This window comes from Corapipo altera, unplaced genomic scaffold (assembly GCF_003945725.1).
Source record: "Corapipo altera isolate COAL_440 unplaced genomic scaffold, ASM394572v1 61553, whole genome shotgun sequence".
Classification (NCBI taxonomy): Eukaryota; Metazoa; Chordata; class Aves; order Passeriformes; family Pipridae; genus Corapipo; species Corapipo altera.
The window spans coordinates 5306103-5318857 of record NW_020884918.1 but is presented as its reverse complement, the minus strand read 5'-3'; the positions used below and the strand labels follow the sequence as shown (position 1 = coordinate 5318857).

The 12755-nt window shown below is 43.1% G+C and overlaps 1 protein-coding gene across 1 annotated transcript in view; it reads left to right on the top strand.

Moving 5' to 3' along the window:
* Positions 1 to 12755, top strand: part of LOXHD1 (lipoxygenase homology domains 1) — a 151292-nt gene that overhangs the window by 76337 nt on the left and 62200 nt on the right. The window contains exons 20-27 of the mRNA XM_027656088.1: positions 42 to 351; positions 860 to 1014; positions 2390 to 2523; positions 3499 to 3647; positions 4940 to 5044; positions 5767 to 5895; positions 6625 to 6789; positions 11176 to 11357. Coding sequence (XP_027511889.1) covers positions 42 to 351; positions 860 to 1014; positions 2390 to 2523; positions 3499 to 3647; positions 4940 to 5044; positions 5767 to 5895; positions 6625 to 6789; positions 11176 to 11357 — 1329 coding nt within the window. The remainder of the gene's footprint in view (positions 1 to 41; positions 352 to 859; positions 1015 to 2389; positions 2524 to 3498; positions 3648 to 4939; positions 5045 to 5766; positions 5896 to 6624; positions 6790 to 11175; positions 11358 to 12755) is intronic.

Below are 12755 nucleotides of genomic sequence, written 5' to 3'. Positions count from 1 at the left end.
TCTTATGTCTCCCCTGGGTGACGACTTTTCCTTGGCGACAGAGGGAGGCTGCAGATGTTGGCAAGATCTATAAGATTCGAGTAGGCCATGATGGGACAGGCATTGGGGATGGCTGGTTCCTGGAAAGCGTCACGCTGAAGCGGCTGAAGGCTAAGGAGTCTGATAAAAAGAAGCAGAAGAAGAAGAAGAAGAAGTCTGACGAGGAGGAGGAAGAGGAGGAGGAGGAGGGGACCAAGGTGGACGAAGGAATGGATGTCTACACGTTTGTGGCACACCGCTGGTTGGCTAGAGACGAGGGGGATAAGGAGCTCGTGGTGGAGCTGGTACCTGACGGGGAATCTGACCTAGAGGGTAAATATCAGGGGGTATGTGTGTGTGTGTGTGTGCATGTGCATGTATCCAGCAGCTGCATGAAGGATGATAACCACGCTGCAGTGCTCGGCAGGACCACTTATGCCCCCTCAACTGTCCCACTGCCCCTGGCCTGCAGAGCTGCTTACCCCTTGCTTTGGTTGATCAGTGCTGGGGAGGAAGAGGATGGTGCTTATATTAAGGCAGAGCATGGAGGAGGCAGTTTGAAGCTGGAATTCTGCAAGATTCTCCAAGGATTTTCTGGGGCACTGGGTTCAAGAGTCCCACAGGTTACCACTGTGGCTGAGAGTCTAGCAAGCTGTAACTATCGTTATGGCTGGAGGAAGATGAAGCTGCTCATAGTTTAAGCTAGGTGCAAACAAACTCCAGGCAAAACCTTTCTGTGCTCGTGTTCTGGGGTTACATGCTTGCAGGGTGAGCCACGGATTTGATGAAGTATGGTCATTTCTGGGCTCCTCCTGAATTGCCTTTGCAATTTTGCTTGCAGAGAATACATATGAAGTCCGCGTTCTCACTGGGACTGTGTGGGGGGCTGGGACGGATGCTAATGTCTTCTTGAACATCTATGGTTTAGAGAGAGGAGACACGGGTGAGCGCCAGCTGAAAAGGTCGAATAACCTCAACAAGTTTGAAAAGGGACAGGTAATGCATGAACTCAACTCACTCAAGCGAGCAGAAGGCTGGCAGAGCTCTCTCAGTTATCATGCTGGCCAGTCAATACAACCTCTTCTCTTCAAGGCTTGGCTTCTTTCAGCTTGAAGCTCAAACACGTTTTATTTCTGAAATATGTAAAGCAAAATTCCTCAAAACATTTTCCAGGGGAAGTTCATTTGAATAATAAACCGAACAACCAATTCCCCGTTGGAGACACCTTTTGCATCTGCTTCCTGTAAGCATTCTGGTAATAATGCTCCCTCCCAGGAATACTTGAAAACCACAAACTTTAAATTAGTATTGGAGAGCCTTTGTGAGGCAGCTCAAGTGTGTAGGTATTTAGGTTGCAAATACTATTCTAAATGTTCCACTCGACCAGTCAGGGAATAAAAACAATATTACACAGTGTGCTGTAATTACATTATAATCCAGTCCAATTAAAGAACATCTCTAGTAGATTGAGTATTTACCTTAAAAAAGTTGATGAACAATTAACAAGCTACTGTTATAGCCAGGAGTTTTTCAAGGAACAATTTTGAATAACAAAAAAAAAAAAAAAGAAAAAAATTATGGAAACAAAAAGCAGCTGTGGAAAACTTGCAATCACGAAAAAAGAGCCTAAGGTTGTTAAATAAGCTGTTAGCTGTGATTTATGAGCTTGGCACCGGTGAAACTGCAACCTGCACAGGGTTCTTCATTCAGTGGGAAGAGCTCCAAGCTGCAAATGTAATGCTCTGTACTCCTGGGAGTACAAACCTGAAGTCTACCAACATATTAATCACATTAAGATGTTTAAACTGTTATGGTAGCAAGGACCATCCTGTCACACTAACACAGTTAATAAATTAACCTCTTGGTTGTGGTGACAAAGGGAGGACATTCTGTGTTTTGAAATAAAGCATATGGGCTGCGTTTTGGGGCCGTCCTGTGCAGAGCTTGGAGCTGGACTCAGTGATTCTTGTGGGTCTCTTCCAACTCTGGGTATCCTATGACTCTACACAGAGGTGAACAGGAGAATTTCTGTGGAGTCAATATGTTTCTGTTCAGTTCCAGTTTCAATCTGTGGGAAAATACCAAGCCTGAAAGGAATGATATGTAGGAGAGATGAGTTAAGCCTAGATGACTTAAGCCTGGGATGAGGTAAAGAGAGGAGTGAAGGGTTGGGCACTCCGTGGCTGCTCCATGAAAGAGCCAAGCATGAGTGTTAACAGGAGACCTCAAAGCTCTGTAGTTATTTTTGTACACACACAAAAAGAGTACCAGGAGAACTTACAAATAGCTATTTTTTAATGGGGAAAAGGACCACCCTTGGCCATTTACTGCCTTTCTTTCCTGCTTTATGTGCCTTTTGCCTCCTGTGCAGGTGGATGTGTTCACCATCAAAGCCATTGACCTGGGTGAGCTGAAGAAGCTGCGAATTCGCCACGATAACTCTGGCACCAGCCCAAGCTGGTACCTGGAGAGGGTAGAGATTGTTGACCTCAAGGAGAGCACCACGTGAGCACCCTGCTGCACCCTTTTCACATGCTCAGAAAAGGGTTCCACGTTCTCAGGAGCCTGCAGAGCTGCAGGGAGGCCGAGGAGGTGCAGAAGGGCATCGTTGTAGCTCCTCACCAGCTCACAGGGAACAGGCACCCTTTGGGAGCCTAGTGGTGATTGTGCCATATACTGAGCGGGGGGCCATTCTGGGGTACTTGAGGGGGGGTGTGTTTTGCTGTCCCAGCATCTCTGCAGCTTGGTAACCAGCAGTATTTGGAAGGGAACCTCAGCTTTTCTCTTTTTCTCCTGGGAGGGACTCAACTTTCCCTCCTGGAAAGGTCCTTGAGCAGAGCCAGCACTCAAGCATTTCCCTTCTAGGCCTCACTTTGGAAGTCCAAGAGCTCACGATTCAGTTGTCTTTTGTACCAAATGGAAATGTCTGGGCCAAAAGCAAATCCTAATCTGAGCAAACTCCCATGATTTTCACAGAAAGCTGGATGAGCAAAGACTGGGCTGTTCAAAACCTGAAATACAGGCTTGCCCTTGAGCTGGAACGTGCTTGAAACCACATGTGCTTAAAAGTTGCACAATGCTCTGGTGGGTGGGACCACTCATAAGGACCTGAAGATGGGTCCAGCCTTCATAAACATAAAATGCCTGGGAGACGGGAGGTTCCCTTAAGTTATTTAACTTTTTCTGGGACTTAAAACTAAAATGAATCAATCATATGGGGCTGACAGCCCAGAAACTGCACTATGCAGTAAGTGCTACCTAACCTATTTATGGATTGAGTTCCCCCAAATGACACCAGATCTCAAAAATGAAAACAGATGTGTTGTTTGGCTTTGAATAATCTTGATTTTGGTTTGGTTTGTTTTTTTGTTGTTGGTCTGTTTTTGGTTTTTTTTAAGTAACCTCTGATCTGTGCTTTTTTGTGTTATTAAAGCCTGTGAAGTCCTATGTAAGTGCCGGCTGCTGCTGTCATTCTTGCAGGTATTATTTTCCGTGCCAGCGCTGGTTAGCAGTTGAGGAAGATGATGGTCAGGTTATCAGGGAGCTGGTCCCAGTGGATGAAGCATTTGTAAAGAAAGATACGGAAAATGATGGCCAGTCTCCTGCAACGCTGGGCCTGGAGCAGAAAGGTTTATATTAGCCTTGTGTTTCTTCTCTTGAAAGGAACCGAGTTAATAGCACTGCTGAGGGCACTAGCACTTAGCAGTAGCAGTTACTCATGTACTGTAATTCTGCCCCTACCATGAAATTTTCAGGTATGAATGAAATGTGAAGTGTGTGTCAGACAGCAAGGAGTGAACGAACCCTCCTCATTTTTAGTTGATTTAATCATCTTGCAAGATTGGACCCAAAGTGACAGAGCTAGGAAGATGGGTAACATGTCAGTCATCGTCTTTTAAATGAAATACATATTTGTTGCTAATATCTAAGGAATAGATCTCATTCATTTCACATCACGGAATGTAATGGTTAAATGTTTCAACATAGAAGTGATCAGGGAGTAAACACAGCCAAAGAAAGGAAAGAGAATTTATCTTACTTTCCATCTTGCTGCTTATGTCAGTTGTCCTCCAAATTAACTTTGCTTCACTTGTAAATAATTTTGCATGGTAACCACAGAGCAGTGACACACTCCTGGGTCTGATGCTTCAAGGTGCTGAAGGCCCAACTGGTTTCCTAGCCGGTGAAAGGTTTTAAACTCTCCCCTAATTTCCTCCTCAAATGCTTTTGAATACGTGAACAATTTCCACAAGTTGTACAGTCAAAAGAATTCCACAAAGTGTTTATCCCTTTGGTTCAGGAGGACGTGCTAGTTAAGCAGCATTTTGGAAACGTGTGTAACTATGGAGAAGATGTTCCATTTTGGAAATCTTGTTTAGGTTATAGCAGCGCAGTGAAGACTATATTAGACTTTTCCACATTTTTTTATGAGTTGACTGCACTTGTTAAATGATGGTGCAGTAGAAATCCTCCTAAGGATGTTGTTCTGAAGGGTGTGTTTGTGAGTATGAACTGTATATGTCAGTGTACATACCTTCTGGTATGTGTTATATGCACATACATTATTTGGTGCTGATAATATAAAGGGGGGTATGTGGGGTTTTATTGATGAAATATTATAGGCAGAGGCAGCTTTGAGGAGTGTTTGAGGTTTCCAGGAAGCAAATGGGAAGGCTTAAGCACATTTTTTATCTGTAGATGTGCAGGCAATGCACTGAATGACTGGAGCAGGAGAAGATTCTACAACCAGATAGCCCAGCTCACCTCAAGAGCCACCACAGCATAGGAGAGGAATTAGAGATTACAGCGTGACTGTGATCAGTCAAAATAAAACTCAAACCAAGCACACATATGGAAGGAAAAGTAGAGTTAACTCCTGGTCAGACTTCACACTCTTAAATTAGGATATTTTATCTGACAGCTAAATCAACGACATACACTGTGAAGGTGAAAACCGGGGACAAGAAGAATGCTGGGACAGATGCCAACGTCTTCATCATACTCTATGGAAGTAAAGATGATACAGGTATGGCTTCACACAATGTAAAAAGATGGTAACTCACTGTTGGACCCCTGAAAAGACAGGTCACAGTCTCCTTTTATATCCTCAATACCCCACGTCACTCCTTTTTATTACAACGTTGTGTTCCCGCTGTTGGTGAACACATCGTGGTGACTTGGAGCATACCAACAGATGCTCTAAGTCACTGCTGAACTTTTCGATGCTGATTTGCACCAGCTGCTGGTCTAAAGTTTTTAATTCTGGTTATAGAAACAGCACAGTTGACTGGGACTACGTTACTGAGCAGTGAATGTGGTGGATTATTTGCTTTCCTCAGCAATGAATCAGCATGCTGCCAAAATCCAGCCCTCCTCTGCCTCTTTGAGTGGCCCAGAAGTATTTAATCAGCTGATGAGCAAATCCTCTTGGAAGCAGCTGAGCTGTGTGTACAGTGACTGGGATGCCCGTGAGAGTGACAGGGAACTGACAAGTAGCACTGATTTCTTTAGCTGTGAACACAGCACAACAGCATCGTCCTTTTTTCATTGCCAGAGGATCATTCAATGGAAGAGTTCTGTATATTTTGGGTGATGGTACAGACTTGGGCTCAGAGGAAGGGACAAAGTTCAGATCTTGAGATGAAAAGCCAGTTTTTGCATTTTAGCCACTTCCCTCGTTCCACTGTTGACATTCCCAGAGGATTTGTTTCACACACTGAACAATGTCCTTTTGCATCGCCACAACAGGGACAGTCAGCCTAAAGGCCTCAAAGATTAACAAGAACAAATTTGAGCGTGGGAAGGTAGATGAGTTTACAGTGGAGTCTGTGGACATTGGAGACCTGAAAAAAATCAAGATAGGCCATGACAATAAAGGTAAGATAATCTGCTTGGTAATGCAGTATTTCTAGTGCACTAGGCACGTTGCTGTATAAAATAACCTGCCTCCAAGACCCCAAATGTCATTTACTTTTCAGTGACAGATCCTTGCTGTCACTTTGGCTGTTGCTGCTACTATCTTTTCTGCTAATTGCATTCCCATGTCTGTGGCAATATGAGCTCAGTAGTGGCAACTTGCAGGGAGCTTTGCAACCTCTGCCTCTGCAAGAGTTTCCTTAGTTTTGCAGCCACGTCCTTAGAGAGATTTCTCAGATATCACTGAACATCATTTTTGTTTTTGTCATGTGGGACCTGTAGACTTGTCTCAATTCTGTATTAATTTTTGTACTGTCGTTTTGATTATCAAGTCTTGGCTGCCTTTCAGGCATGGCTGTGTCTCTACTACAAACAAGGTAGGCAGTGGGGGGATGCATGGATCCCTTCCCCTGTGGGGCAGCAAGGGACATGTTCGTTGATAACTGCTCTGTATTATTACAAAGGCAAATTAATCCAAGTGATGGAGTAATTAGCATTTCCATGTGCACATCTTTAGCCTGACAGATATAGAAATGTAAAGCATTTTAGCTCGATGAGTTTTGTGTTATATATTTTATTTTTCCTTTGGCAAAGGAGAGAAAGATTTATTTCTCGGAGGTCTGGAATGCATTTCCCGTTGTCTGTAAAGGCTCTGTGGGTTATTATTCACTGTTATCTTTCCAACCACAGGTAATTCAACTGGCTGGTTTCTGGAATGGGTGGAGATTGATGCCCCATCACTGGGACAGTGCCTCAAGTTCCCTTGTGGACGTTGGCTGGATAAATCGGAGGATGATGGAGCCATTGAGAGAATCATCTTTCCTGCAAAACTACAGACAAGAGAGTATATCCCATGTGAGCAGAATGCCATTTCCCCAGGGTACACCCATCATTACAGAAGATTAAATTACACTAGCTTATGTGGTTTTATAGGCTTGGCCTCTCCCTTGAATTGGCTTTGGAAAATTTATAAATAGATCACATGCCAGCTGTTTCAATTACTACAGGAAGGTTCCTCTGGGTGCTCTAGACTAACAGTTCCTGTATTTGCCAAACCAGAGAATCATTAGAAGTCATGTGGATGTGCCTGATTGTCTCTTTGCTCCCTCTTCCACCATCCTGTCCAAGTCCCCTGCTCATTCCAAGCTGCGTTCCTTGTATCCAGTTTCCCTTTGATCTTGTTCCATTCTAATATTGCAATTTCTGTTGTCAAAGCAGACACTTTGGTCTTGCTTCCAAGCCTGAGTTCTTCCAGTGCCTTTGGCAGTGATCACCCATATCTTGCTGACCTTCTTCCAGACTTTTTTTCAGAGTGGTGTTTTTCTGATAGTGTTGTACCAGTCTGCCTCTCCTAGTATTCTCTAATTTATTCCTTACTCTTCACTGCTCTTTAAAATAATTTTTGGAGTAACCATTACCCCAGCTCAGCTTCTTCTGAGTACAAGCTTATAATTTTCAAGTCTGCTATGGCACCTCAAACTCTCCCATTCTGGCAACTTCTTTTCCTGTCTCCAGAATATTGAGCATCAGATAACATGACCTTCATAAAATAAATGAAACATTCTTTTGCTTATTCTGTAGCCCTCTTCCTTATTTTCCCCTCTCTTGAGCATCTTTGACTACATGTAGGGTACTCACAGCCTTGGGTCTGAACTTGACTTGTCCTTCCCTGATCTGCTTCATTTCAAGTTGTTGTTGATAAATATTTTTTGTCCAACCACCACAGTACTGCTAAACCACCTTTTTCTTTCCATATGTTGGATGCCACATGATGAGGGATGAGGTCTGGTGCCTCAGAGTTGATTACCATGTCATGCCCTGCTAGGTGCTCCTTTGGTCAATCTTAAGAGATAAGTTGTACACACCAAAGCTGTCTCCTATTTCATCTCATCTCATCTCATCCCTCAGTGTATGCATTGATGATTTCAAAACCCTTACCTCCTGCAGTTCCTTATATAAATATCAAAATTTAGAGCTGCCCAATCTCTGTTTTTCTGCCTCAGTTGCCTTCTTCATAAGTAGCTGTGAGAATAACCACACAAAATAGTATCAGTTGTTTTGTCTCCTTTTTTACTGTCAACATCGTGTTGCATGTTGAAGGTCTCTCCAAGGTCTAGGTCCTTGTATCTGCAGCCTGTAAGCTAAAATAATTTCTTGTCTGATGATCTGCCAGTGTCACCTCTTTGTACCTCTCCCAGTCGTTGACCAAGGCAATTTTACTTATTGTATCTTGCCTTCTTTATCTAAACTGTTTGGAGCAGAAGAAAGTATACTCTTTGCTCACTTCCTCACTTTTGTCAGTCAGGTGGAAGAAATAGGAGATTTATAGGATCAGAGAATTGGAAGGGACCTTAAAGATCATCCAGTTCTACCCCCTGCCATTGGCAGGGACATCTTCCACTAAACCCAGATGCTCCAAGCCCCATCCAACCTGGCCTTGGATACTTCCAGGGATGGGGCAGCCACAGCTCCTCTGGTCAACCTGTACCAGGGCCTCACCACCTTCACAGAAAAGAATTTCTTCCCACTATCCCATCTAACCCTGCCCTCTGGCAGTGGCAAGCCATTCTCCCTTGTCCTGTCCCTCCATCCCTTGTCCCAAGTCCCTCTCCAGCTCTCCTGGAGCCCCTTTAGGCTCTGGAAGGGGCTCTCAGGTCTCCCTGGATCCTTCTCTTCTCCAGGTGAACACCCCCAGCTCTCCCAGCCTGGCTCCAGAGCAGAGGGGCTCCAGCCCTCAGAACATCTTTGTGGCCTCCTCTAGACTTGCTCCAGCAGTTCCATGTCCTCTTTAATGAGGTCCCCAGAGCTAGATGCAGCATTCCAGGCCTTTGTGTCTGAAAAAATAAATTGATTGATAGATGCAGTGAATACTTTCATGGGAATGAATACAAATCAGAGACTTTGTATGTGCTTCTCATCTGGTTTTGCCATGTTATCCCAGTTGATATATATATTGATGCAGATGTTGACTATATAATTTATTAATGGCCCTGAATATCATAATGATGTAGGAGTTTCTGGCATACCATGCATTTCAGTACCATAATTTGTGTAAACCTGATTTTTGTCAGCAGTCCACATCCAGCCTTTGGAAGAAGCCAGGCCTCTCTGGCAAACCCTTTGCACCAGGCTCGGTGTCGGGCTTTTTCACCATTTAAACCGTTCCCTCTGTGTTATTTACTGCATTCTGCTTTCCTAACAATTAACCTGGGGTTTTCAGTTTGCCAGAGGTAACTAAACGGGTTTGATTTGTTTTATGATGACTCGTGCCAGAATTGTTTCACGATGAAAACATGTCATCCGCAGTCTAATTAAAATCATCCCTGTGGGGATACAGCTTTAAAAGTGCCATGTAAATGAAATGGGTGTCTGACAGCTGAAAGTTGTGCTGTTGGTGACCTTGTTAGGGCGCTGCTTTGCTGATTCAGTTCTAAGCTGATGTTAATATTCAAGCAACAAGACCAAGTGCTACGGACTTCAGCAGAGAAGATAATTTTATATTCATAATACATAGTGTGTGATTTTTTTGGTCTCCGGGATTTTTTCCCCTCTTCTTACATACTGGGGAAACTATTCCAGTTTTGTTGCAGCACAGCAGAACAGATTTCATTGAGTTGAGCAGAAAGAATATTGAGTACCTCCAGGCTGACTCTCTGTAGAAGAAAACTTCTTCATCTCTGTCCTTCTGAGAGCTGTATTTTGAGAGCCCGGCTTTTTAATGAATGCCTAGTCTCTGATACGCATAATCAGAGTTACTCCAACAGTAATAGAGATGGTACCAGGAACCTTCTCTCTTACCCTAACTGCAATGCTGAGTCTGAAATGTAGTGCAAACTGCTACACAGTAAATAGCAAAAATGACTGAAGTCGTGGCAGAGTAGGAGGGTGGGGATGACAAGCAGCTGAGAAGATTATAGTCAGGGGAGGGAAATGGTGGAAGCTGTTTAGGGGGTGTATGGGACAGAGATGGCCAGGAGCAGATCCTGGTGGTAACAGAATCCAGGTGTTGAAGGCTCTGCTTATGGGTAGCAACATGGACTGCAGGGACAGTGTCTTCCTGAGGCTGGAGAGGTCCCTGCAGCTAACTGGTGATGCCCAGGCCTTATCTGGTGTTTTGATTTCAGAAAGGCTTTAAAGGAGGTTGGGACAGGATTCATTTTCCCAAATGGAGCACCTGAAATAGTGTGTCCTCACAAGGGTTCTAAGTTGCTATTGTGATTGTTTGGTCATTCAGAGGGTGGATTTGGGGAATGACATGGCTAACCCCAAGGAATATGCCTTCATTCCTTGACTGAGTCTTTCTTCAGACTACATTGACTTTAGCGATTACATCTGGAGAGGTAAACACCAACCTGATGTGTGGGCGTCTGAACATATGTTTCTTACTTAGTGAGCTAAACCCCATCTCACCTTGAAAACTGAGGATATTCAGCAAATCCATAGCAGACCAGGATCAGAGCCCCAGTCTTATTCCTGGGTCAGCCTTATTCCTGAGCAAGTCTGAGTCATACTCCAGCAGGACTGAGAAGCTGTGAAGACAAATAGAACAAAAAGAGGCATCAGACTTCGGGGTCATGGGACATTCTGGAGAAATCAAACCACAGGAATAGAATAGGGAAGTATTTGTAGTCTTGATCCTTGCTGTTCTGCATTCACCATTGGTCTGGCTGTAATTTAACCTGTTTACCTCAGTGTTTCAGAGAAGTACTAAGTGAAAATAGAACAACAGAGAATTATTTTTTCCTTATGATTGATATTTGTCATATGTTTAATAATGGAAATAGTAGGACTTTTTTATCAATAATACTATCTTGAATATTTATATACTGCCTCCAGTTGTCTTAACTTCATCCATCTGCCTAATTGCTCAAAAATTTATGAATTCATGTTTTGCTTTAACACTTGAGGTGTTGAAATAAATCTTATTTCAGTAACTTTGGATGGCAGGTATAAATATAGTGGATGTTATCTGATCATGTGATTAACCTAAAATCTCATTACATGAGCATGTATCAAGGTCAATTTGCCTTGCAGCATTAAAGGAAATTCCTTTGGATTTTCCTAGGTCTTACCAGCTGGATAACCTTAATGACCACAAGTGTGTGATTCCTACCCTGTCCCCTTTCATTGCAGAGTCTTATAATTAATTTCTTGTTTTGTTAAATGTTTCACAGTAGCATTGCTATGCTGCTTACTGACTTCTGTTGGTTTGTTTCCCTTTTCTGCCATTCCCTGAACCAGTTGTTCCTTACGAGATCACGGTGTACACCAGTGACATCTTTGGGGCTGGCACGGACGCTGACGTCTTCATTGTTCTCTACGGATGTGATGGGATCTGCACTCAGCAGAAATCCCTGTGCCTCAACAAGAGAGAGCAAAGGATGTATTTTGAAAGGAACTCAGTGAATCAGTTCATTGTGGAGGTAAGATCAAAGGTGCTCACTCCCATCTTATGTTTTCTCAAGAGGATTAAGATGAGAAAACGGAGAGAAGTGGGGACCTTCTTTTAGGGAAAACTGTTCAACTCTTTCACTTGTAGAATGTGCATTCAAAACTCTGTTCTCCCACAGTCAGACTGTGCACTGGATCAAATCTTTTCTCACTGACCTTCAGTGAGTAGCAACTCCAAGGTGCAGCACACAGTGTCCCTGTGGCTGAGTGCCGTGTTAACACTTGGAAAGGCTTGTGCAACTTTGTCGTGGAGTCGTGTTATACCAGTAAGTGGATACGGGGGCTTGTCCTTCCAGGTGAAATTGAGAGCCACTTTGAGAGGTCTTTACATCTTCCATTTCCTATAACACACTTGGCAAACAGAAGATATCAGCCTCTGTGCCTGCTGGATATAATATGTGCACCTATCCTTATCAGCTCTTACTTGCCTGAAGATTTTCTTTCTCCTGCAGTTGGCAACACTTTGAAGCAAAATTCTTTTTCTTCTGTGTGCTCAGACAGAAAAGCCATCATCTGGTCACAGGCAACATGATTCTTCTATACCCAGGCCTAACTTTTTGAAAGATCTTGCAAGTATTTCCTGAAGTGTTTGCACAAGTGTATGCAAATAGTGAACTAGTGCACATCGATGAGTGAGCTCATTTACAGCAACACTATTAGGCAATTTCTGTTCAGAATATATACTTACAGCTGAGAATTTGTGAGAGGCAAAAATACAGCCAGCTCTGGCTCTGGCTTATCCTTTAGGAACTGCTACATGCCCTTACCTTCCTTTCCTGGCTGCAACGGCAACACTGACTTCATAGAGGACCTTACAACCTCTCTCTGTTTCGGGTGGGGATTGTTTTTGTAATTGAAAGGAAATCTTAAACCAAATTTTTTTACAAGTTAAAATACTTCCAGCCCACATTGTTGTTATATGGCATGAATCATATAATAAATCCCCAGTGTGATTCCTTAAAAACAAAGAAAAAGACTTATTTTGGTGGAGTTTCCACATAGTTTTTCATAATAGAGGTTGCATTAATCCACAGGTATAAATCTTAAGCTGAGTGTTATGGTTATATCTTTATTACATAAGATTTATTTCAGATTTGGTGGAATCTGAAGCATAGTATTTTTCTTAGATGAAGCAAGGGGAAATGCAGCGTGTTCTCCAGATTTATAACATCATATTAACCTGTCCCCAAACTCCATTCTCACTTCACCAGTTCCTCTTTCTGCAGAAGATGGGGATGAAGAAAAATATACTCCTCTTTCACCTACTTGTGTAGAGCCATAATTTGGAGTTCAACAGACCTTAAAAACAATTTGGGGGATCTCAGGAAACACAAACTGGGAATCATCTGTTTGTTTTGGTGCTTTTATCT